The sequence below is a fragment of the Rutilus rutilus genome (assembly GCF_951802725.1).
Source record: "Rutilus rutilus genome assembly, chromosome: 16".
In the NCBI taxonomy this organism is placed as follows: domain Eukaryota; kingdom Metazoa; phylum Chordata; class Actinopteri; order Cypriniformes; family Leuciscidae; genus Rutilus; species Rutilus rutilus.
In genome coordinates, this window is record NC_140224.1 from 21,430,289 (window position 1) to 21,457,777 (window position 27,489).

The window sequence follows — 27,489 nt, forward strand, 5'->3', positions numbered from 1 at the left end:
TTACTGTTTTTCACAAACCAAAATATTATGTTACTCGAATCTCAACCCTTAAGACAGCCATATAGCTGCTTTCTCCTTTAACCTTTATTACCTAAATTGTAGTTTTCTTAGACATCTAATGTCATACATCCATTTAATGGATTGAAAAATAAAACCTTTTTAGAAGTTATATCCACTCTTCCTTTGTTCGCCCACCGGCCTTTCATAAAAATGAGGGAGCTCTCTCTGGATAATTTGGATAGTGACTTTGCCAATGTGTCACTGTCTCTCTGCCATCAAGTCTATTATTTTTACGTTTACCATTATGATCCTACATAGGTGTCTTATTTAAATTTAGACCCTCAGTTGAATTTAGACAAGAGTTTTTACCCCATAATGGATGACAATCTTCAACTTCACAATTCCAAATTACATAAATACTAATCCAGAGAGTAATTCAGATCAACATCATAAATGACAAAAGTAGTCATAATTACCAATAGCAGACAGAGCTGGAAAACCAATCCAATTAAAGCTCGTCCCATGTTCTGTATCGTCTTTTCATCAGATTGACTCAGAATTATCAGCTTCTTTAAAGTTTGTCTTTTCACTTAACCCATCTGTAATGATAAAACACTCATTCCAGAGGTTAATGACACAATATTCACAAAATCAGGAAATAATAGTACCACAAACTAACACATACAAGACATGAAGTGCAGTCACCATCACACACATGCATTCTAGATACACATATGCTCATTTTCAATTTCGGTTTTACCTAATTTTACATAGTCTCTTAACCAGTTTCAAAGCATTTCTGTTCATTATTCATTTGATTTTAGAAAAGTCAGCTGGGTTGTTTTGGTTCATTATCATTATTTTGCTTTAGCTTGCTTTAGCAGGCCAATAACAGAAAGACAGACAGAGTACCATCCCTTCCTCCACAACAGTCTCTATCATTATATTAAATATCATATTAAACAAATAATCTTTTCAACAGCCTCCTAAGACTGTAGCTAAATTAATCATAGCCTAGAACCCTTAATAGTTCACAAATGTTAAAATACAAATGTTTAACTCAAATTAGAACCATTACAACAATCTAAAATACATTATGCTATGAGCATTTCTAAGGTTATCTTTATTTTAAATACTCAATTCACCTAACCTTTAAAGTTATCCAGACTTTTTCTTGAATCTACAAAAGCTGTCTTCATCTTTAGCCACCACCATGTCTAACGACCTTCAGGAGTTAAAACTTTCTTTTTGACATATTATTTCAATATCAACACTTCCATAATGTTTGTTACTGTCTCCACAACATAATGACAATCACCTCACGGTCTCAACTGGCTCTTGAAAGCCCATTCCCATTAGCTCTTTATCTTTAATCTCCATCAGGGTGTTGTCCCCTGGCACAGTTGCACTTGTCACAATTAAAAAAACAAGCCATAAAATGAATGCGGTTTCTGGTGAGTGTTATGGAGGAACTCTCATCTCTGGGTCAGACATGCCGTAACTCCTTACAGCTCCATCTCCCCTTAATGATATGCTGACGCTGGTGGCCTCTCCCAGTCATTCAGCGCCACTCTCATAACCAACTCACATAACACACCTCCATTCAGGAGATGCCCAGTGTTTGTTACGTGACCCTCTGTCTTAGGTTGACCTCTGGCCCTAGAGAATCTTACCCGTCTTTGAGTGATATCACTTCGTGCACACTGGTAACCGCTCTTCCCCATAACAGAATCTTTGACCATTTTCTTCAACATAATCAGTTCTGGAGCTTAGGAAAGGCACACTCAAGAGTCACCAGAGCCATTCGGACTGCCTAATAGTGTTAACACAGGGAGGCAGGTTAATAACAGCAAATCGGCAAAATCGCAATACTGAGCTTATACTCAGTGAATTTAGTTATCACAACGTCCATTCAGTGTACTGTTACATCTGTAGCCGGAGCCATCAGCCCTGCATGGTGGAGACTAAAATGAGACAAAGAAGTTACTGGCCCTGAATTAAACTAGTCAAAAACGTCACTTCGATTGTTTAAGACTTCTTAAAAGTCATTCAGTTTTACTTTTAAAACATTTACAAATTTCCCTTTAAATGTATGAAATCTGAACTGCCTGTAGCATGATTTCTTTTAACATCTCCATGTCTATGATTTTTAAACTGAAACACTGTGCTTCACTATAAATAGCTTATTATCACTTATGACACAGGCTCAGATAACAGCTTTTAGCTGACTTTGAATGAGAGAGACTCTGAGGCATTCAGGACTGGTACACTGCACTCTCATCAACTTCTAAAATCAAACTTTTTTTTAACCATCTTATAACTCTAGCCCAGCGTAAGGCATCTTTGCCAGAATTTACATGCGTTTTCAAATAAACATAATTTTTATATTTGTCTTTTGCCCACATCAGGGAATTTAGACATGACAAATTTCCACTCAGATCGTGTCTCTGTCGCACTGGCCGTTTCAGCCAATCACAAGCTTATCTTTTGAAAGCAAAACATCAGCTCCTAGTTCTTTCATGGTCAACACTATTCCTCCACGTTCAAGACACTAACAAGCTGTTTGTTTAATCAGATGCCTTTCTACATATTTTACATTTAGCAACTGTTAGTCCAGTAATACTGCTTTTACTTATTTGATCACATTTCATCTCAATTTTAGTTGTCAAGTTCCCGTTGTAGGATTCACACTAACTTTGAGGAGGCTAGCACTCTCCGCTTGTGATGCATCTTTTGCAGTTATCATTGTAAATCATTTATGAGACTAGTCTCTCAATATAATCTAAACCCTTTCTAAAAGTGTTTCATTAACACGCAATCATCCCTTTAGTTAATTTTATGTATTTTGCAACTCATATTTTTAGTCATTATCTATCATTTTACATCAACCTGTATTCATCAATTCACTTATGAAAAATATTATTATAGATCTTTCCTTCAAAAGGATTCCTTAAGACTTCAATATTTTGACCTTGTTTTTATCTCTTATTCTTTCTCAGACGAAAACTTTGATATCATCGTTTAAACACTGATCTAATTTCAAACCCACATTAATACCAGAAATTTCTGTTACTTTCACATTATTATTTTTTTTTACCTTCTGAGTGGGCATTTACAATTATGGGCTAACTGGCCCTGCTGACCACAATTAAAACAACTCTCTGTCATCTGGTGGGTTCATGTGTCAGCCACAACTACAGCAGCACACACCTTTACTATAGTTTGATCAATGTGAGCTTGCAAACGGCTCAAACTTACTGCACACCCTTGAAGCAGTGTGTCCCAATCAGGAATGTAAACACAGCAGTGATAAGCAGTTCTCTGTATTCTTTTACACCAGTGGCGTATTCAATAGCCAAATCATAATCTTCATCATTATCATTGGCAGCACATTAATTTTCATAAGCTGCACAGAAAATCACTCAACATATTCTTAGGGGTTTTCACAATGTTTCTGTTTAACTTGAATCACATTTGTCCAAGGAAATGATCCCAGACCCATAATTACATTTACTTGCTTTTTGTAATTATCTTAAGCAATACAAGGATAAAAATTACAAATTTTCAGTTTCTTTCTTTGTTTGTAGCCAGTCAAGTTGTTGTTTAAATTTCAAAACAGAATCAAAACCCTGACTACCCATTTTCTTATAAATTTCTGCACATTTCTTTGAAGTCAGAGCACAGCTGCTTACAGCGTTTGCTCTCTTCTGTCTTACTATTTGTAAGGTTCCTTAATTCATCAGCCATATATTAATCATGGTTCAAACTCACCTGAAGTTATTGCAGAAATGGAGGCGGCGATCTTTGAACAACACAGCTTGGCTTCTGCGTGATGAAACTGCAAAGTATGCTCCAACATGACAGTTACATATACTGGTCCACGCCAATTTGGGTCACAAGTTGTATTTTTCTCTCGGGATCATTCCTGATGCATCCCTGGCAAACAACCCTATTTTTGTTAGTATCCCTAACTGCCTGATTCACTAAATTCGGGGATCCCCTATCTGAGATGGAAGAGATGGAGTAGGTTTGCGGCGCCCTGGACCTTCAATCCAGGGACGTACTCTGCTGGGGTGTTGCTACACCAACAATGCCCAGTGGGGCCCCCACAGAGCACGCTTCGCTTGCGCTGTCTGCTCTTGTTAACTTTAAACTTTAAACAATGCTATCAGCGACTTCTTATACTTTTAAACTTAGTATAATTAATCTTCACTCTCCTCATCGGAGTGAAGCTCTCCACTCGCCTCGTCGGAGTGGAGCTCTTCCGTCCCCCTTCACAATCTCTTCCATTCAGACAGCACTACCAAATAATTCTTTCTACCTTGTTTGCTGATTTGCCAGGGGTGTCACCAAGAATAATTGCCCGCCGCATCCTCCACCATTACTGTTAGGGGTTAACAGTTTAGGACCCAAGGACCAGATGTTTGAAAAGAAGACCCGGAGTCAGAATTATAAAAAATTGAAGAAAAGTTTTACTGAATATAGTTTGCAGTTTCATCAGCAGAAGTCAGCTTCAAGACTCACACAGGAGTTCGTAGGCCGCCCCACTTACAGTTACAAAGATCACAGCAGTTATACCATTTCCAAGGTCTAAGCTACGTCATTGCTTACAGGCTGAATGATTCTTATTGGCCAAGAAATTGATAAACTTAGTAATTTTCCACACATATACAGATAGACAGAAGCATATCTCCATAGATTATGCCGCTGACACTCGGACCCTGAAGTTAGGCACGTCATGACCTTCCAGGTCGCAAATTTGGGTTGCTGGGTGCCAGCATGTCTCGAACAACAACTCAGTCAATCTCCAACAATGCCAGTGGTTCCTTAACCTGTAAGCAAGAAGACTAACACACACACCCGGCACACATCTTTTCCAAGGTTGGATTTGGCCAGGCTCTAACTATAAACAGGAGTCTCGTCTCAAAACATCAAGATAACAAGTTCTTTCTCTCAGAATAGGACACTTTAGTCTAAATGGAAACTATAGGCTTTAACTGACAAATGGCACCTTAAACTATAGACTTAAATGACCCCTATGTGTTTTAACATGTTGAAGACCTTTCTCAAACACAAAACCAGTCCCTATTTAATTTCTGGAAGCTGGGATAAATAGGCAAGCAATGTTACTGCATTCAAATATCAAATACTGACATTAAATAATACATGAAAAGAACATTTCAGTAATCACACTGGTAACTAACTTCTATAACAAAGTAAAATCTCCAGAGAAGTCATTCAACTCATTTGATATTTAGAAGGAAAAGTATTGATTAATACCTTGATTATAATCACTCATTACATATACATTGAAGCAGCAGTGGATTTCAATCCACTCCCTTCACAACTTACTCTTAAAATTGCAGGATGCAGCTTTGAAATATGCCGGTTCATCTGGTGGAGCAAAGTATGTAAAGTGGGAGGAGTTAGATCTGGATCCAACCTCGCCCCCTGGATCTCGTGTTCTGCAGTGAGGATCTTCTTCTTCTTCTTCTTTTTTATTGGCGGTTGGCATACCAATTTGTTGCATTTGCAGTGAGGATCATCTTCAACGACAAATAAGGAAAAGAAGGAGGAGAAGAAATTGCCCACAAACCCGATTGGTTCTAGCGTCTATCGTCTAGGCTATTTAAAAATGCAAAACTTAATCTGTGAGAATATAGGCAGTGTTTAAGTGGCGCGACAGCTCAAAACGTTTAAATATCAAACGCGTCCATATTAGTATTGACAGTTTATTACGCAAATGAGGTTCAAAAAATGTTTCTAGGTAGGCAGCTCACTTGAGTCGTCGGTAATCGGCCTAATCATTTTACAGGTGCGCTTGCAAGCTTTCACAGAGGATGTTTCTCCAAAGGATATTCTTTGTCACTTCCCTTATAACTTCAATACTCCTGTTTATTGTTGTAACCTTTTACAACGGAAACTACTCCATAAAAGCAAATGTGCGGTAAGAAACGAAAATGTAGGCTAGCCTACTGAATTCAAATATGTGTCATTTTGAAATTCAACATTTTACTTTTATTAGTAGGCCTAGCCTACTGACATACTATCATTTAAAGTCACAGGCTATATAGAGCTGCAATCCCTTTTTCTTAGACAGTATTACAACTTTTGGGTGGATGAAGACAATGTCACAGATTCTTTGCAGAGAGTTGAGGCTGACGCTGGAGCAAACAGTTCTTCTGATCAAAATGTTCCTCTTGGGACTCAACCAACCCTTGTGCCCTTTATGGACAAGCACAACTTTACTGCTCTACCCCAGTGGAAATTTGAGGATATGTATCGATTGGATCCACAGTTTAAACCGAGTGTAAGTGCAGTGGACAACAACAATAAGTTTGTGAACATCCTGCTAATGGGTGACATGACTGATATAACCCTGCTGAAAAAGAAACGGCTCTTAAACCAGCCTAATAATGGTGTGCTGGTTTAGACTGATCTGTTAACTGGCTTTCACAGCTTGGTTTTGGGCACTTTTCAATCTCTCTGTCGTTTCTTTGTTGATTCATTTTGAACCAGCACTGAGTGATGATCAAAATACATGTGAAACATGTTTAACCCTATAAAGCCGTTTGATACATTAATTTCTAAAGCTTTTCAAAACTTGCTTTTTTTTTTACACAATCTTCTAAATGCCTCTTTTTTTTAGAAAATAAGTCAAGTCATTTTATTGAAATTCTAAACATGTTCACCTTCAGGTAGTGGTATATGTCTTTTTCTTCCTGTGAATATTATTATTATTATTATTATTTTTTTTTTGATAAATAACAATTATTAGTAGTAATATTTTAAGGTGAACATTTACTGGACTGAAGCAACTTAGGTTTACTTGATTTAGTCATGCATTTGTTTCTAAAAAATGAAGTATGGATAAATCAAGTAAACCTTTTTAATGCTTTTTGTCTATAGCAGTCTGACACTGATTCACATTACAATCAGAATTTTATCTTTTTGGCCATATAAATTACTGCACCAAATTGCAGATGTTTTTCCTCCTTGAGTGTAATCTATATTGTACTATACGAGCCGTAAAAGACTGATATATCAAATATGATTTAAAAAACATACGGTAGGCTACTTGTCGATTTTGGAAACATTACATTATTATTATTATTATTATTATTATTATTTTTTTTTTTTTTTTTTTTAAACAAGTCTCTTATGCTCACCAAGGCTGCATTAATTTATAATTTATCATAATTTATTCCTGTTATCAAATCTGAATTTTCTGATTTTATCTTTACTCCAGTTTTTAGTGTCACATGGTCCTTCAGAAATCATTCTAATTCTTGATTCGGTGCTTGGGTATCATTTTTATTATTAATATTATTATCAATGTTGAAAACAGTTGTGCTGATTTTGACAGGCATTGTATACAAAACTTTTAAATGTTTTAAAGCTACAATAAACTCTTCCATTTACAGGCTTTAGACGGTTTAATATGTTTCCACCATGTTTTTCAGGAATGCACGGCATCCTTGCGAAATTCCTCTAATCCAGAGTTTATGGAGAAGTTTATTCCAAACATTCAGCTGTTTTTACAAAGCGATCATCTCAACGTCAGTGAGTGGAACCGGCTTTATCATTTTAACAACCCCTTCGGCTATATGGAACTCAATTACACAGGTTTGTTTAATCATAAAGCATGAACGTGATCATACAGATGGTTTATTATTATACCATGAAGCTAAAATAATGCTGTATTTCCTTCTTTTTATAGCCATAAAAGCAGCTGTTGACACCATCCCTAAACTTGCTTCTACCCAGTTACTACCAGTACCTACAAGAGCGAAAGATGGCTGTATTCGCTGTGCTGTTGTTGGGAGTAGTGGCATTCTCAATGGCTCCAGGCTAGGAACGGAGATTGACTCGAATGATTATGTGTTCAGGTAAATCTTAGAAGTTATCAAGAACAAAACATAGCTTAAATGCAGATTCAATCAGTCACTTTTAAACGAGTGTAATGTGAAAATGTGTAAACCAGGATGTCTTGTGAAAGCTTATACATCAACTTTTTTTTATGTACTGATTAAATAAAACCACTTATTTACTTGTTTATTTCTGATAGAGTGAATGCAGCCATTATAGCAGGACACGAGGAGGATGTTGGGAAAAGGACATCTGTTTATGTGCACACAGCACATTCCTTAACCCAGTCCCTCATGTTACACAAAAACAGAGGTTTCAAACAGATTCCTACTGACAAGGTTGTCTTAACTATCACTTGTTGTTCTTTTGAGCTGCTTTGGATGAACCTCTAATAGTTTTTTTTTTTATGGAAGGACATTAAATATGTTCTAATCCCTGAGGGCCCAAGAGATTACAACTTTCTCGAGTCCCTTATGAAGAACAGAAAAATACCATCAGGAGCATATAATGGACGAACGTAAGTCATTATAACAGAAATGTAATTAACAATCAATATTTGTCATCATAAACCAAAAATAAGAGCGATTAACCTTGTTGACGATTGTCGTCTACACACTAATATTGATTTGTTTGCATATGCCTAACGTTCAATGATTTCTTATTTTGAAGGCCAAGGAATTATTACAGTGGGCATTTTAATGAAAGTTCTTACTACATCCTCCATCCAGACTTTCTGAGATATTTGCGAAACAGGTGGGGGCTCAAATGTTCACAGATTAGTTATGTTAGAATATGTTTAGTGCATGAAGTTATTTCATTATTACATGTCTCTCACTTTTCATTTTAGGTTTCTTAAAGCAAAACAATTAAAAACTAAAAGATGGTGGTTGGTCAGACCCACTAATGGCGCATTTACACTTATGCTGGCTATGCACACGTGTGACATTGTAAGTGATCTTTAAATATATGCACAGTTGTTTACTTATTAGCATTCGTGTTTATTTGATCAGATTACTGTATAATTTTATAGTGATGCCTTGTTTTTCTTGCTCTTCACGTAGGTGAGAGTCTATGGTTTTAGCACGGTCGACTATCGGAAATATCCAACCTACTACTACGACACCAAATACACTAAACTAGTGTTTTATGCTAATCACGATTATAGTTTAGAGATGAAAACCTGGAAGAAATTTCATGACGACAAATTTATCTGGCTGTATTTGGGAAAATCTGATATCTAAGTGAATCTGTGTTTCTTAAAAGTAATTCAGCTTCCTTAATGACCCAAATAATTACTAGAAAAGAAATATACTTCAGTCAGTGTTATTTCACAATAAGAAAGGTGTAACTTGTTGCAAATGTTGAGCGTGTTTTATAACTTTTTTGCATTGTTAGTTTCTACTTTGTGTATCTGTATTCTGAAATAAACAATAAATTAACTGTGAAATTCCAAAGTCAATTCTGCTTTCTTATATCATTACGTGCAACTCTATGAGGAGCATATTAGAGGTCAGACATTCAGTAGTCTTTTGCGTTTAGATAAAATGTTAATTATTAAAAGTCATGGACTATATTGCATAGTGATATTATCAAGTCGTTTCTGCATATTGTAACATTTAGGGAGTCAGTAAATGACAAATTAATATCTAGGTTATGGTTGCAGGTAAACGTTCACTCTTAAAATTAAGCCTTTTTTTAAGATTTACGCAATTTAATCAATGGTAAAATGTCATCAAATTGAAATGAATAATCCTTAAGTAATTTAAGTGAATAATTGAACTGTCCTTAATCAATTTTTCAAATAAATTACGTAAATGTAATTTTTTTTTTTTTCTGTGTAGGAACTTTGGCGGGACATTACACCGTTAAGGCGCCAGATGTCGCAATTACTTTAGAAACAACAGTGACTTCACATTAGGATCACAGATGTCTGTCTTGGATATATTAATTACTATCAAAGCATATGGAGACAATTGTGAGATAACTGTTAGTTTTGTCTTATTTATTAACGCATGGTGTAATACAAACTGTAGCCTACATGTAACTTGCACAGATATAAACAGCTTTACAACATTGCATCCATCGATGTAAACATTTAGAGAATGTTATATAATATATTGACCATTATCCTTTTGTTTCTTTTCTGGAATCGTTAAATTGAAGCGAGAGACTTAAAAGCGCACCTTTCAGGAAGAGAGTTACACCGGGGAGGCGCGTGACAGACGCTCGCGCGCTCACGCACCGGCCACTTGTGTTGTGTCAAACACGTTCAAGCATGGCATTGCGCTTTTGCGATTTTCCCCAACAGGAACAGAAATCATAAACGGGATTATTCTTATTGAACTACTTCGGTTTCGTGGAATAAGTGGCTTTAAGAGTTTAATCGACCTGACTACGTATTGGTGAGTAGCTAATGTTACAGATCTACATGGCAAGCGTAGCCTATTCCCTATTTAGCTTTTGATTAAAAAAAATATTCAGACAAGTAACTGGTTTGGAAAGTTGTCATTATTGTTTAGGGTTATTTCAAACATCGTATTATACGTCCTACGGTACTTTCCATAACAACCAAATGATCACAGAAGCGCTCTACGTTAAGGTTGTCTTGGAAGTGATTGGTTGCCTGTTTATTTCAAATGAAAGAGAAATTAAATACAGTTGTCTATAGACTCAAGATTCCATACACTGGTTTCTTCAGAAACTGTGTTTTATGCTCAAATATATTAAAGTGTATTATGATAATGATAACACTGCATGTGTGTTCTTCCCATAGGTTTCCATGTGATGTTTCTGGCTTTGAGGATGGCTTGCATTCAATATATACGCGCTGCTCAAGAACAAACATGTAGCATAGGACCTTAAAAACAACTTCAATACAAACTAAAAGTTTGTCCATATTTAAAAAAAAAAAAGTTAGACCAAAAGCCAAATCCTAGGCTTCGTGAACCGAGAGAACCATGACATTGTGAATCCAGACTGTAGCACACTTCTGGGAGCTGGACAAGAGCCATGGGCAAGGAGCAGGACCTTCTTCTGGCTGTGAAGAATAGAGACCTTCCCTTAGCTCATAAACTTCTGGCCAAGATCAAGACCAACCGAAATAGTGAGTTATTTTAAGGCACATGTTTTTCTTTTGCTAATGATACAGTTTGTAGTTAGACATTCGTAAATGTAGTTAACAAATTCATCATGTACTGAGTCAATATGTTATCAGCCACAGATCATATTATACATCATGCTTTAAGTATTTAATCTCTTTTTTAAAAAAGTGTTCAAATATTTTAAATGCGCTAAGCTGCAACTTGATGCCCTGTACAATCATTCTTGAAAATGCTGTTATTGTGTCCCAGATTACTCTTCAGGTGAAGAATTCGTTTTCTTTATTTAACATCTGTGCTGCATTAGCAATAACGCTGGACTAATCACTGAATCAGACTTGTATGACACTAAACAACTGCATCCAAACTGAACATGAAAAGACCATTAGCATTTCTTGGCGATTCCAGTAATGTGTGCGCTATGACTTTATGTAAACACTAAGATGTAAACAGGTACCTTTTAGACATCAACTCTAGTTGGAATAGTATGCCAAAACCTTTAAAACAAGTCTGTTACTCAGTAGGGTTCAAGTTAGTGCAGTGCACCTGCAGAGGATGTTTTCAGGACAGTCTGTAAGTCTTTCCCAAGCAGATGGAGACCGTATCGACTGGAGGCCAAACAGGGTCAGTTCCTGGCGGGCCAGACGGTCAATGAACTCCCCTGCATATCTGAATGGTGATAGTCAGTCCAATTATGGTCATATTCTGCTACAGGATATTGATCGTAGTGTTATTAATATTGAATATAATTCTTGAATGTGTTCCCTGTTAGTCAATTTCATAGGCTATCGCTCTTAATCATGTCAAGGCTTTTGATTAAGTGCCTTGAAGATTTTTGGAACTGGGTTTGTTTTTACAGGTTTACTGGGTTTGTTGGTTAGCTTCTTATTCATATCAAATTAATGTCTTTCTGATTTGAGCTGGACTTTGTTTCATTGTGCTTTTATAAAATGGTCAGAAAATGATTTATTTTGAATTCATTTTTAAAGTCGCAATGAAACTGAAGTAGCGACCGATCTTTTCTTATGTTGTGATGTACATGTGACTGAAATGGATTATTGGAAAAGGAAAGAAATGTAGGGCGGGAGCTTGGTTCTATCCATCGAATGTTGATCGGATGGAGGCAGATCTGAATGCGAGCTTGAGGTCGAATTTAAGAAAGTGGCAGGGATTAAGTGGAATGAAATGATTGGGGAAGTCCATACACCACCAGAGAGAAGTTATGATATTTTAATAAAAAATTAAGAGGGGATAAACTATAAATCAAACATATTTCAAGATCAATAACATGCATTTTAAAACAGATTGGGTGAATTTTCATTTCATGCCCACTTTAAGGAAAAGGAACGCTGAGTCAATCATTCACTCACAGTTTCTGTAGATTGAGCATAAACCGGAAAAACCTTGAAATTCCTTCTTCCATTTAGCTAAAATTTAGTATCTTGTGTTCTTCCCTGCCCCCACCTGTCTTGTTACAAATCAGGGATAACCCATATGGCAAACTGACAGATTAACTTTATAGAGATCTGGATTTCAGCACAGCATTCACTGTTCCTTAACAATGCCATGGGCCGCTTTGCTTTCAGTCGCTTTTGTTCCCTAAAAATGTAGTAGCCATGTGAATGACTGGGGTAAATACCAGCAAGACACATAAGTTGACTCCAAGCCAGTGATTTAAAAAAAAAAAAAATTTCACACAAAGCATGTTAAATGCAAGCATATACATGTTGTAATACTCTCTCCTCTTGCTCATGACAGATGGGTCAGGCTACTCGGGACTGTTTTGGAATCTGCTCAATGAGTTAATCCATGAGCGATGTTGTCAGTCATCACTAGATCTAGTATAAACTGTGTAAGCCGGCCGTTCCTTCAACTGAGCAGACCTGCATCTTACAGTCAGCTTTTAAATATTCATCGAAACTAGAGATAAAGGACGGACAGTATTATTAGCATTATCTGAGAGCTTGCATACATTTTCTATTTTTAGCTTAATTGGCCTACAGAACACAAGGCTACTGTAGAACACAAACGGCGCAGATCAGAAGACGCATGCATCTTAAATCTAGACTCACATTTATTTGCTTACTGAATGTGACTGCATGTGAATGCGCTCTTCTGAATTTGTTTTAAAGTGATCTTAAGTTTTGTATAATTCCTGTTTTGCATCATTTCCGTGCTTCACGCTGTGTCCAAACAGTGAAACAGTAGCATGACACAAAGAGATAACCGATAACGGATATCTCATGTAAATCTGTATTTCTGCCCTAACCGGAGCGTGATGGCAATTTTCGATCATCTGGTTTCTGTTTTTGCGTCATAGCACTGTGTAGCCCCGCTTACTGTGAAATCTAATTTGTTCAAAATCCCACTCCACATTGTACATCTTAATATCAAATATATTATTTTTTTTTTTTTCAGCCACTGGTCATATGATCCACCAAGCTTCAGCTCATTTTTTTTTTTTTTGACAAAACGTTACTGGCCTGGTTATTTCCAATAGCATTAATTTCACACAAATTGGCAGTTAAATAGGACGCTTTCATAATAAAAATGTCAGTGTGCAGACTAGCAAGGTGAATTTGATCTGTCTGTTTCTCTGCAGCTTTGTTTACAGTCTTCAGCACCAAATCAACCTTACAAAGGCAGGTGACAAAACCAGACTACGCAGGAGATAAAATCAGAACACCATGTCTGCTTTCGTTGTAATGATTTTATCGTCATCCAAGGGATTGACTAGGATCAATCTGTGAAGTTTATCTTAAATACCACCATCTTTACTTCCTCCTCGATGGTTGGGTAAAGATTTTCATTTTGAGACGAAATGGACAGATAGTCATGTATGTTCATTAGAGGTGGGAATCTTTTGGTACCTCACGATTAGATTCAAATCGATTCTTGCAGTCACGATTCGATATATGCATAGATTTGATTCTAGTTTACTGTTTTGTGTTACTTTTCCTATTTGACTGCGGTAGACAGTTTAGACAGGTAAAGCAAGGCAGGTAATTTTATTATGTATTTTTTATATTAAAAATGGGAACAAAGCAGCAAATTACAAACAATAGGACAAATACAATATAAAAATACAAATAAATAAAAAACGTAAGTTTTTCAGGTACAGTAGCATAGGTTTATTTAACATGTAAATACTACCGAAATTGAATCATCAAATGTAAAAATAAAACACTTTATTAGCTTCACTGAATGAATTAAAAATAATTCATTAATCAATTTATATTTAATTAACATTAATGAAACAGACGTTTATGAGACTGCTGTCCCTTTAACAATGAATGCACGGATCTAATATACTGTTACGATTTTTTAGAAAATTTACAAATACCTTTTTTGTTGTTTTTGTGAGTTTATATCACAATTCTGTGAAAAAGTCAATATTGTGATGGTATATTTAAGTACAGTTTTTAGTGCTTCATGCCATTGAATGAGGCAGAGGAAAGAAGAATGAAGGAACATGTTTATGTAATAATTATTATTCATTGATTGTTTTTAATATGGACATATTCGTATAACCCAGTGTGCGTAAAATGTGAGTGGATAGTAGTCTGCAGAAAGTTTTTTAGTGAAACTTTGCATTTATGATGTAGGTTTGTGTGAGTCTTTTGCAAGATCATTTACATTATTTGAAAAGTACATCCAGCCAGTATAAGTCACCCTTGTGCACAGTCACGTGGTGTGTGTTACATAACCGGCTCCTTTCGTTTATCTCCGCTCATCCACTGACAGTGAGCTCAGACACCTTGACAATTTTCCACTTGTTTTGTTCAGGGAGGCTTTCATCATGTGGCAGAGTGTTGTTTAAGAAATGATCCGAGATCCAGTGTTTTGGAAAGGTATTATAGTAAAACCTTTTCACTATTTTGTAGTGGTAATTCCCTTTGAACACACTGTCACAAAGGCTCATGGGATAACAGTAATGTGACTGCTGGCTGGGTCTGGATGCTGAAATCCATGTGGGTAAACCTTATGCAAAGATGAGAAGTTTGTCTTTTGTCTTACAGTCTTCATTTCTAATGCCACCTTGTTCCAATAAATTGGCTTTTAGTTTTTACACACCGTTATAGAGTAGAGAGGTTGTTTGCTTGTATTTCACACTGTACTGTTTACTGAAACAAATTGTAGGTAGGTCATTCAACTCTATACCTCAAATTGATTCTGGCAAGCCAAACCCAATCAGAAGTGATCCATGTAATTTAAGTCAGTATCTAATCTGTTGAGAGCTTTACCTCCAACACCTGCTTGTGTCCCTTTAAAGTCCCTGTGAACCGGAAGTTGCAAACAACTTTTCTCCAGTGTTGACATATTTCCGAGTGAAACGGAATATTGAATAGAGGGCGGGGTTTTACTTTAGCGCTCCTCCTCTCCATCTCTCGCTCATAGCAGACTAACGGTTTGAGGGGAGTGGTTAAGCGTTTTCAACCCAAGCCGTCAAACTGACGTCATCAGAGAAGGAACGCCATTCCAGACCGGAAGTAACTTTTCAGATTTTGATTAAAGATTACCACGACAAACAATTTTCTTCTGTGTAATAACTTGCACGGATTAATTGTTCAACACAAGACTAGTAATATGCGCTAACAAAGTAAATAGGGTTAATTTTGATTTCATGACGACTTTAAATTACAAAAAAAAGAAAGGAAAAAAAGGGTTTAGGATCATGAGACACCGACACATTTAATTAAGTCATAGAATAGTCCTTAATGCTACACTGTGTAATCTTTTTAAGTTGATTCTAAGCAAAAAACACTTTGTTCTTTCAAAATGATATGTGCTCATTAATGTGTAATTACTTCTACCAACTAATCAAGTATTCTCGTAAGCGTAGAATCTGCCATTTAGAATACATACGAGCGAGTCGCTCGAATGGCGGCAGCCATGTTGGGCCTCCATCTTGAAAATACATTAGCCAAAGAGGGACATACCTGGAAATTCAAGCTTCGCCTTTCACGTTTTGACACTCAGTGGCACCGTGACGAATGCGAGGGGGAGATTACTCGCGACTGCCGGCAGATTTGAAATAATACGGCCACCGTAGGAGTTAAAACGCCCTCGGAATGGGAGGGGCTAGAAAGTAATATTCAGTTGGTAGTCATAAACAATTTCACCGCTAGATGGGAGAAAATCCTACAGTGTAGCTTTAAAGGGATAGTTCACTTTGAAATTAATTTTTGATATGTTTTAGCTTACCTCAAGGGCATCCAAGATGTAGGTGTCTTTGTTTCCGCAGTAGTTTCAATTTTGATATTTTTAGGTCAAACCGTTCTTGTCTGTCAGTCATATAATGCATGTCGATGGTCACTGGCTCAAAACACAAGCACAGAGTCCAAATTAAAACAATTCCCCATCGTCCAAATGAAACAATTCCCCATCATAAGTACACATTGATGGCCTAAGACACGAAACGAGCGGTTTGTGTGAGAAAACGAACAGTATTTATATCGTTGTTATCTCTTGAAAACAGCACACGTCCAAATGATCTGACGGCGCGGGCGGGTATAGATATATACATAGATGTCGCCTTGGCTACTGCAGTTCATTGGAGCGAAACCGTAGCCAAGCGACATCTAGTGTATATATCTATACCCGCCCGCTGGCGGGTATAGATGTATACACTAGATGTCGCCTTCGCTACTGCAGTTCATTGGAACGAAACCGTAGCCAAGGCGACATCTATGTATATATCTATACCCGCCCGCGCCGTCAGATCATTTGGACGTGTGCTGTTTTCAAGAGATAACAACGATATAAATACTGTTCGTTTTCTCACACAAACCGCTCGTTTCGTGTCTTATTCCATCAATGTGTACTTATGATGGGGAATTGTTTCATTTGGACGATGGGGAATTGTTTTAATTTGGACTCTGTGCTTGTGTTTTGAGACGGTGACCATAGACCTGCATTATATGACTGACAGACAAGAACGGTTTGACCTAAAAATATCAAAATTGAAACTACTGCGGAAACAAAGACACCTACATCTTGGATGCCCTTGAGGTAAGCGAAAACATATCAAAAATTAATTTCAAAGTGAACTATCCCTTTAAGTCACGACTTTTTTTATTTATTCCATTTGACTTGAATAACACGTCTTTTTATAAAAAGGGCAAAATATGTGATATTTTTAAAATATGAATGACCTTGTCACAGTAATGAGGAGGGCGTCTATAGGGATCTTCTGTTTTTTTTTGTTTTTTTGTCACATGACCACATAATGACTTTCTGCATGTTAGTTGCACCGCACATACTTGATTTGGCTTATTTTGGCAAATTTAGAACTTTAATTTCTTGATAAAATACAGTAATATTGTGAAATTATTATAAAAATTGTCTTTCAGTCACATGATCCTTCAGAAATCATTATAATGTGCAATTTGGTGCTCAAGAAATATTTCTATACTCTTATCGATTGTTGAAAGTGGCTGTGCTGAATTCTTTTTTTCAGGATTCTTTGATAAATAGATCCTAAACCTTTGAACGGTGCAGTATGCCGTCTTCTGTATTTATATGGAAAATATATACTTGTGTGCATTCATTGGTATGTATGAAACATTGCAAGGTTGTCAGAATGATAGCGTAGCTTAACTGTAATACAGTGCTGCAAAATCGGACCTTAATTCATAGAGGTTTTGCAACAAGATGTTTGTCTTCTAAGTCTTATCATCTCTAAAGTTGCGTTTCAAAATGGCTTGGGATTAAAGACAATCTAAGAGCTTATATTAGTTTGACATTTTCACAAATGTATTTTCAGTGACTTTATTATTGTTAGCTTAAATGTGTCAAATTCCTAAAACTTGTGTATACTGTATAGGGCTATTGTTGATTATGCCTTAGACACTCTCTCCTCTCACATGGTCACGGTTCTTCAGACTCACTCAGTGCCTGGTTGTTGTTGTGATTTTTAAAGTTTTTTTGAGGGGCGATACTATTCATAAGTAAAGGTGGAAAGATGCCTTCAAGCATAAAAAAAATCAACAGACTCAGTGACAAAGAATGACTTGATATAAAGTGTCCTTTAAATTGGCTCATTATGTTTATTGTGTGGGTTTAGGGAGTGGTTGAGCCCTGTGCGGTTACTGTGGCTCATTTCATTTGAAGGATGCCCACATTAGAAGCAGCTCTTCCATTCAACGAGAAAAGACCACTGTTGACAGACACAAAGGGTGTTTGTGTTTCCACGCACGCTTTTGTGTGGATACTGTGAGTGAGGGAGGGAGAGAGAGACATAGATGGAAATTGAGAGATTGGGTGGGTTAGCCATGTCTGGAATGTTGTCATGTTGAAACTCGAACTCCCCTTGAAAGACCCACATCAACTTTTTTCTTCCCCTACAGTCATATGTAAAGTTCATAGCTCTGTTGGCATTGTGCCCTCTGCCCCCTGGCCGTGGGGTGGTCTGTTGGAGTACAACAAGGCCTGTGATTAGCCCAACATGAGCCAAAGGCATGGCTCACAGACCCCTCAGATCCATAGAAAACCGTTGACGGCAATTTGATAAAATGTCAGCATATACTTGTTGGATTGGCCAAAATAGATGTAGGGATCTGCATTGATCTGTGTGTACTCCACATGTATGTTTTGTTCTTTTGCTGCTTTTTCAGTTTAGTTAATTAAAATGAACTAATGCAACACAGTTCTTGAACATTTTGTCACAACATGGGGTGTGTTCATACTTGACTGGTTTAATTTGATTAAAACAAACTCTTCTGTGTTAGTGCAATTCATTTGAAAAAGTGTGATCGCTCTCATCCAAACCCTGGTGTGCACCAAACAAGTGGAAAGTTTGATTAAATGAAAGTTTATTGAATACATTTGCATTAAGACTATATCAATTTTTATTTTTTTGGCAGTAACCATATACATAGAAAACCAAATTCAGACAGACAAACAAGTTGGGAAGGGATTATTTTTCAAAATTAACATAATCCATCTATGTAGTTTAATTTCATACTCTACTATATTCAAATTGTATTTTCTTGTTATGTTTTTAATATATAATACACAGTACAGGCCAAAAGTTGGGAAACATTACTATTTTTAATGTTTTTGAAAGAAGTAAAAAAAAAAAGAAAGAAAATAGAAATCTTTTGTAACAACAATACTGGTCAGTAATTTGGGGTCAGTAATTTTACTTTTTTTTCTTTCTTTTTTTGAAATAAGTCAATACTTTTATTCAGCAAGGATGTGTTAAATTGATAAAAAGTGATAGTAAAGAAGATTTATATTATTAGAAAATATTTTTTTATTTTGAATGCAGTTCTTTTTAACCTTTTATTCATCAAATATATTAGGCAGCAGAACTGTTTCCAACACTCATAATAAATCAGAATATTATAATAATTTCTAAAGGATCATGTGATAGACTGGATGTCACATGTGACACTGAAGACTGGAGTAATGATCCTGAAAATTCAGCTTTGATGATTTAAAGTATAATAAATTGAAAACCAATTATTTTAAATTGTAATAATATATCACAATATTACTTTTTTTTTCTGTATTTTTGATCAAATAAATGCAGGCTTGATGAGCAGAAGAAACTTCTTTCAAAAACATTAAAAATAGTAATGTTTCCAAACTTTTGGCCTGTACTGTATGTTTATATTTATATTTATATTTATATTTAGAATGAAATACTAGCTTACTACTTCCCATTGTGTAATGTAGACCGGCTACAATTTGTGAAAAGTAAAATGATATGTTAAACATTATTCCATGATAAACAGTTTACACAGCACTACATTGCATTTTAAATTGGCATCTTGGAAATTAAAATGGTTATTTAGCATTTTTCAGTTTTGTGTAAAAAGTCTGATCATGAAAAGTAATGAGTCAAGAACCAGGTGTTTAAAGTCATTGCTGATATTACTTAATTACTCATCACTGAAAATGGAGGGTAAAGGTGAGTGTATTGTATTGTGGGATTCAGTGAATGAACACAATGTGTGGTTTAATTCAGAATAGCATACAACTCTTACTATTTCTGCCATATCCTTACATAAGTAAGAGTAATTATATAGACGTGTATGCTAGTATTCATGGTGTGTTTCAATTCCTTTCCAGACCTTGGTATTTTCATTACTTATTGTAAAGTTTTGAATGTTTGGTTCAGGAAATGTGCTACCAGGATGGTGTGTCCATTAAAACACAGGGGTCCAGTACTCAGTCCATACTCATTTTATTGCAACAGATCATAGAGTTGTATGGTTTCTATAAACATAAACAACAAACAGAATCTTTAACACCACAAAACTTCAATAGTAAATCATTAATCTCATAATCCAATCCTAAACAGTTCAACATCAAACTAGTAAGAACACTGAAACATAAGTAGAGTAATCACATAGAGCATCTCAGAATTAGACTCAAACAGAATCTCAAGACATTATGTAACAGATCAAAAGGGCACAAACTTACATTGTCAGGAACACATCAACTCTACAAAAGGGCTCTCATCAGGAGAGAAAGGAAGGACAGTCTACCTCCATTGCATGTGGCACACACAAAACACACCAAACACTAGTGATTAAGTACACCTGAGGAGACTTAGCTCCTCCCCTGACTGGCTACGTCATGTGATCCATAGGAATTCTCAACAGCCGCCCCCAAATGTGTAAACATTTGACCCTAGAGAATTCTGTACAATTATTAATTCAAAAACTTAGTAAGGACCACCAGATGGCTGACTTGGCGTATATAGCATCTCCCTTCAATGAGAACCTCCACAACCCTTATCCTGCCATCAGGACTTATGATGATCTATGTGACAGTTCCTATAGGCCATAGTCCCAGTGGAAGCTGCAGGTCAACGACCAAAACTACAGCATCACATGAAATCGAATTTCCCTCCTGCATCCACTTCTGCCGACTTTGAAGGGAAGGAAGATAATCTCTGATAAAACTTGACCAGAATCTATCAGACAGAACTTGACTATGCCTCCACTTTCTACATGAAAGTATTTCAGAATCAGCATACATTACTTGAGCCAGTGAAGCATCTTGCCGCCCCATCAACAGTATATTCGGAGTTATGGGATCAGGGTCCGATATATTAGATGTCGCATATCCAAGAGGTTTAGAGTACAAGCATTCAGTCAACTTCCCATCTTCTTCAACGGGGACCGGGACGGACTCCTCGGCGGGGACAGGGACGGACTCCTCGGCGGGGACAGGGACGGACACCTCGGCGGGGACAGGGACGGACTCCTCGGCGGGGACGGGCTCTACAAAAGGGCTCTCCTCAGGAGAGAAAGGAAGGACATCGACTTGCCACAATCTTTCTACATCCCTCTGTAACTGATCTTCGATGGAAGTAGCTAAGAAGTGGCACTGAGAGACAGAATCAGTCTCGGGTATCAAGGAAGTGGGACCCTGCAATACCCATCCTAGACGAGTATGCAGTGCAACAGGACTTCCAGGAGGACCAAATATTACTCGTTCCGTAGAGCATAGCAAATGAGGATGATCTGCTCCCACTAACAACAGGGGCTTAACCTGATGGAACTCTTCAAGAGGAATCCTTCTAAGATGCTGATAGCATCTTTGGAGAGTACGGACAGGGTAAGTCTGTTCAGGTAAGTCCAACATCTTGGATGTAAATGCTGCTCTGATGTCATATTTCCTTTGGCTGAACGATGCTGGAGAGATGGAAAATGTAACGTTAGTGCCATTAATCTCCTCAGAACCCTGTCGGATAGTTCTCAACCTTAGCGACTCAGCCGCCCCAGTTAGGCCCAGCATCTCTGCAGCTGAAGAAAGGAGCATAGTTCTTTCTGAACCATCATCAAGAATGGCATAGGTCTCCACAGTCCTTCCTTCATAACTCAGAATAACCTTTACCACTTTCAACAGCACAGAATTTAGGCCACTTGGTCTACTCAAGTAGAATGTACCAGAGTCAGGTTTATGAATATTGACTTCATGCAAAACTCCCAAATGGCGCTCTTTGCAATATGGACAAGGCTTCTTCAAGTCACAATTAGCTGAACGATGGGTCCGCCCACATCTCCAACAACGACCATTATCCAGGATCCATTTCCTTTTAGCCTCCACATCAAACTGTTGGAACTGTATACACTGACTCAAGTGATGGGCTTGATGACCACAAAAAGCACAGAAAGGTCCTGGGTCTACTTGTTTGCTATACGACTTATTAGGCTGAGACATTCTACCTTTCATGTTATAATGTTTCTCTTGATTTGCACCCTGCAGAAAAGTGGCTGTAGGATACAGAGATTTTGGAGGCCTCTCTTCTCTCACTTGAGACTTTGTTGCCCCCTTTGATTGGTCAGATACTTGAACTACTAGACTCTGGCATTCTGCTTCCTCCTCCAGCCATCTTGCAAAATCCATCAAATTATACGGAACATTCAGATTAACAGTTCGAATATGTCTAGCAAAACTGGAAACATGATGGGCTGATAGTTTGCTTAAAAGCTGGTGAACATGAGAAGAACAGGCCAACTCCTTCGCCCCTTGATCTTGACCCCATGATTGGAGCATGCCTACCAGAGCCTGGACTCGTAGCGCAAACTGACTAAACCCAAGGGAATCCCCAGAACGTATAGCTGGAAGGTTCTGAATGGAAGCCAACTCCCGCAACACTAAATGATGAGGTTGGCCATACTTCCTCTGGAGAGCGTGTAGTGCTGTAGTATAAGGCTGAGGGTCATGAGCATATGCCAGGGCCAAATGCCGTGCATCATCAAGCTTCAGATGATCCAAAAGGATATGATATTTGTATTGTTCTGTTTCCTCTGAAGGTAATAGATTTTTTAATGCCATATTCAGCATTGCAAATTCTTGAGGATCGTTTCTTTTGAAACATGGAAAGGAAGGTCTCTCAATTGCAGCCAGTCTTGAATTCCCAGTTACTGAGGAAGGCTGAACATAGGCTGCCATTACTGGTTGACTCACCATTGAATCTCCAGACTGGATCATACCCGGAGGTCCAAACGACGTCTGAGGTCTAAACACAGGAACATTACTAGTAGCAGTCATGTCTGGAGGGCCCCTGGATTGTCCTAATGGTCCAAACTGTGCTATAGGTATTGACGGAACTTGACTATTTAATGATGGTATGGCCATCGGAAAGACATGACTTGGATAAACAAAAGAACCATAAGGGGGATATAATGCAAGAGGAGGAAAGGGTACTGGATAATTTGGAAACATCCATGGGGAAATTCCATTGCCTTGCCCTTGACTAGGAACAGGCCCACCGCTTCTTGTTACATGCGGATGATTGGCTGGATAGACTGGATACGATGGCTGTTGGATTAAGGAGCAAGGCGGAACATTGCCAAACTGAGTTGGATTTCTACTCATTCCAGGAAGATTCTCAGAGGACTGGGACTGAGAGTGAACATGCCGTGTAACAACAGGTTCCGTTAACGTTTGTGCCTCAGGCAGCCATAGAGAGCAAGGCTCTAATGATCCTTCTTGTGGCAATGGTGTAGGCAGCTTAGATCTTGGTGGAGGAGGGAGAGTACTTTGTCTGCTGAGTTGAGGAGGTGATGGAGGTGGATCAATATCATGTCGATTTGCCTCATGTTGTCTTAGGCATTCACCCAATTCATGAACAAGAGATGCTCTAGAATTTTCATCCTCTTGATTATGTTTAACAACAGGAGATGTTGTCCTGGAACTCTGTTTTGAACTGATCGAAAAAGAAGAGTTTCGACTTCTTGTTCTCATTCTCTGGCTCAGTTCTGACAACATTTCTTTTATTTGCTGTACATCTGCGGCAAGATCCCTCACCTCAGCCTGAGTTTCAGATATAGCAGCTCTTGGTGATACTTCCCGAAGCACATGATCAGAAGTGGTTTGTCCCTGGGTGCAAGCTGGTGTCCTTGACTGAGTCAATAAAGAATCTTGATGCCATCTAGGGGGGTTTGAGATCCGTTTAGGTCTTTTAGAATCATCTTGATCCATCCTAGCAGCCTCTCCGGCTCGAAGGACCATGTAAAGTTTTGAATGTTTGGTTCAGGAAATGTGCTACCAGGATGGTGTGTCCATTAAAACACAGGGGTCCAGTACTCAGTCCATACTCATTTTATTGCAACAGATCATAGAGTTGTATGGTTTCTATAAACAAATAAACAACAAACAGAATCTTTAACACCACAAAACTTCAATAGTAAATCATTAATCTCATAATCCAATCCTAAACAGTTCAACATCAAACTAGTAAGAACACTGAAACATAAGTAGAGTAATCACATAGAGCATCTCAGAATTAGACTCAAACAGAATCTCAAGACATTATGTAACAGATCAAAAGGGCACAAACTTACATTGTCAGGAACACATCAACTCTACAAAAGGGCTCTCATCAGGAGAGAAAGGAAGGACAGTCTACCTCCATTGCATGTGGCACACACAAAACACACCAAACACTAGTGATTAAGTACACCTGAGGAGACTTAGCTCCTCCCCTGACTGGCTACGTCATGTGATCCATAGGAATTCTCAACACTTATAATAGGTATAATAAGTGCCCCATTATGCTTTTTTTAAAAAAATTACCTTTCAGGCAGTGTGCAATATAGCTGTTTGTAAATGTATAAAGTCTGTTTTAAAGATCAAAATGCACAACAACAAATAGTTAAACACTAGATGTAGCTGTTTGGTTCGTGTTGACATTTCTAGAAGACTGTTTTTAGCGCTGCAAATTAGGGCTGCACAATATATCGAAATTATCGAAATATCGCAGATGTATATATCGTGATATGCATATCGCAACGGCTTGCAATAACTGGGGTCATGAACAAAAGACAAAGAGAAAATCACTCACTGCTCTTGGCTGAATGACTTTTGTAGCTTTAGAATCAGTATATATTTAATTCATACAGTGAAAATTAAGCGTTTAATTTTTACATTTGATTATTCAGTTTCTGTTGTTAAATAAACCTAATGTAGGATAACCTGAAACCCTAAAGCCCGTGGTTTACACTGATGTTAAAATAACACTTCTTATGCTACAGTAAAACACTGCTGTTCACTTTCAGAAGCAGTAGGGATGTTTTCTTGTCACAAAAAGAATGTGAAACACGTACGGTATGGAGCCAAAGAGCGCTTGATTTGAATTAGTTTACAACAAAGACGACTGCAGCTGGAGAATTGAGATTTCACGAGTTCACATTTACAAATAAGTCAGATAGAATAAATGCGTAGGCTATATGAGATGTCATGAGTTCACACAAATAAGTAAGATAGAATAAATGCGTATATGACGTGCTGTCCGAGAGGGCTGTGGGCTCGGTAGCCATACTCCCCCCGTGTTCCTGGTTGTGAGAGAACAAGACAAGAGTGAGGATTCGGGGTGGTGGAGGGACCGAGGGATGCTGAAAAAACTGTCAAGGAGTGTTAGGTAAGTTGACAGAGTGAATATGCTTCCGCGGTAACATTAGACATGGTATTGTTTGATGACAAGTTGATATTGGATTGAGTACGTGCTCCTCCCGAACTTTGTTTATGAAACATCATGTGTAGATTCCGCCATCGCGTCTGTTATAGAAGATATCGACAGCGCATTCATTTTAAAAGAGGAACAGAGAGCCGCGCCCGCGACATTTTGTTGGTTGAAAATATGAATGAAGGACATGCGTCATTTACTCCGTTGCTCTGATTGGTTGTAGGTCTATCCAATTGAGTGCAGAGGTTTTTTTTTTCCCTAGTTCGGTTGAGACACGCCCCATAATCAAATCTCTATGGAGCGGTATCAGACTCACATTCTGACTAGAATATGAGTATGACGAAGTCAGGCTAAAGCTTTACTGTAATGGGGGTGAATAGTAACTAAGATTTTGAAGCCCAAAAAAGCACATCCATTCATCATAAAAGTAAACCAATACGACTCCAGGGGTTTAATAAAGGCCTTCTGAAGTGAAGCGATTCATTGTTTCGAAGAAAAATTTCCATATTTATAACTTTATAAACTAGAATCACTGGTTTCCAGTAACCGTACGCGAGTTGATTTCCGGCGGAAGAGTGACCTCTGACCCGACGCATGATGTATTGATGAATTTGGAAGCACAGAAGATAGATAAAAACAAAACACCGGTCGCGAATTAGAAGTCTAAACCGAGAATCTTTAACCCCTTAAACCCTGAGGCCATTTTTGGAGTTGTTTTGTCTGAGTGACACACAAAAAAGTAAAGACTCATAACTTCAAAACTATAACAAGGATAGTCAAAAGGTAGGTATCGTTTGATAGAACTCTTTTCAAATTTTTTGAAAATATAAATTACATTACATTTGGATATTCTCCTGCCGAGAAATTGCTGATAAATACAAAAAAAAAAACATAATTTTTATTATGATTTTGCATATCTCTCTTGTTTGACATGCAATAACTTGGGAAGGAAATATGGCAGCAGATTAATTCTTTTTTGGGGAAGTACCCCTAAATGTGAGCTGCATCTGAATCAAATTTTGTGGTGATCGCATAAAGTACTCAAACGTTACAGCATTTGGAACAAAGGTAGCCTTTTTGTTTAGTCCTCGCACATTTGGAAAGCAATAAAAAAAATGAGTTTTCTGAGTGACATACACAAAACTACAGACTCATAACTTCAAAACTATAGCAAGGAGAGTCAAAAGGTAGGTATCGTTTGAAAGAACACTTTTCAAATTTTTTGAAAATATAAATTACATTACATTTGGACATTCTGCTGCCGAGAAACTGCTGATAAAAGACAAAAAATATATATATTTTTTATAATGATAATGCATATCTTTCTTGTTTGACATGGTATTACTCAGGAAGGAAATAAGGTAGGAGGAAAATTCTTTTTTGGGGAAGTCCCTCTACATATGAGCTGCATCTGGATAAAATTTTGTGGTGATTGGATAAAGTAATCAAAAGTTACAGCAAGAAAAAAAAAAGATAGCCTTTTTGTTGAGACCTTGACGCCCCCTCATGGGCATTTTTGATAGTGTTTCACCATGAAGAATATCTTATCATAAAAGCAATAGATAAAGTTAATTTTGGGCTCATTTTAATTGTATTAATATGCTGTAAAAAATGAAGTGCCATTTTCAACGATTTTTTTAATGTTTCATGAGATGTATGATGTTTTTGACACATTGCAGTACATAGTACAAAAAAGTATTTTATAGATTATGATTTTTTTTTAAATATTTATCAGCAAATAACTCAGCAATACTTAGGAGTTTTTCAAATTGGCTACATTCACTGTAAAGTTCAGACTCTAAGGTTTCAAATGACACCAATTTTGTTTGAATCAAGGCAATATTTTTGAAAAATATGATAATGAATATTTTCGCAGCTAGGTGGCGCCATGGGTGGCGCACGCGGTCGGTACACTCTGGTTTAGAGAGACTAGTCAGCACTTGTTCAGAGTTGATTGAAGTGGTTGGATTCTTTAAAAAGCTGAGATTCTAAGCTTTAAGATGATACATATTTTTTGTTATTCCACATTTGAAAACGAGCGCGGATGGTTCCGGGAAAATTGGAAAACACTTTGCTCTCCAGAAGGATGAG

At 37.4% G+C, this 27,489-nt stretch overlaps 2 protein-coding genes across 5 annotated transcripts in view; both read left to right on the plus strand.

Moving 5' to 3' along the window:
• Positions 1-5,525: 5,525 nt before the first annotated feature.
• Positions 5,526-9,328, plus strand: st6galnac1.2 (ST6 (alpha-N-acetyl-neuraminyl-2,3-beta-galactosyl-1,3)-N-acetylgalactosaminide alpha-2,6-sialyltransferase 1, tandem duplicate 2). Of its 4 annotated transcripts, none has more exons than XM_084434328.1 (9): positions 5,526-5,947; positions 6,138-6,310; positions 7,464-7,626; positions 7,721-7,889; positions 8,069-8,207; positions 8,283-8,386; positions 8,539-8,622; positions 8,717-8,816; positions 8,931-9,328. In XM_084434328.1, exons 1-9 carry the CDS (start codon positions 5,941-5,943, stop codon positions 9,108-9,110), a joined length of 1,119 nt encoding a protein of 372 aa, XP_084290454.1. In that variant the 5' UTR covers positions 5,526-5,940; the 3' UTR covers positions 9,111-9,328. The 4 variants fall into 4 exon arrangements, with proteins under 4 accessions (XP_084290454.1, XP_084290452.1, XP_084290455.1 ...); XM_084434326.1 differs by having other exon boundaries at positions 5,527-5,947; positions 6,097-6,310; XM_084434329.1 differs by having other exon boundaries at positions 5,536-5,947; positions 6,101-6,310.
• A 736-nt stretch (positions 9,329-10,064) lies between these two features.
• LOC311306101 (CASK interacting protein 2) overlaps positions 10,065-27,489 on the plus strand; it is a 71,489-nt gene continuing 54,064 nt past the window's right edge. The window contains exons 1-2 of the mRNA XM_084434295.1: positions 10,065-10,271; positions 10,643-10,972. Coding sequence (XP_084290421.1) covers positions 10,879-10,972 — 94 coding nt within the window. The 5' untranslated portion in view covers positions 10,065-10,271; positions 10,643-10,878. The remainder of the gene's footprint in view (positions 10,272-10,642; positions 10,973-27,489) is intronic.

What these genes read in the sequence shown, in the direction of transcription:
- st6galnac1.2 (XM_084434326.1), top strand. Translation starts at nt 5,841, where the DNA reads ATGTTTCTCCAAAGGATATTCTTTGTCACTTCCCTTATAACTTCAATA. An exon ending in ATCCACAGTTTAAACCGAGT is followed by an intron (nt 6,311 to 7,463) that starts GTAAGTGCAGTG and finishes CATGTTTTTCAG; the next exon opens with GAATGCACGGCATCCTTGCG. An exon ending in CTGAGATATTTGCGAAACAG is followed by an intron (nt 8,623 to 8,716) that starts GTGGGGGCTCAA and finishes TTTTCATTTTAG; the next exon opens with GTTTCTTAAAGCAAAACAAT.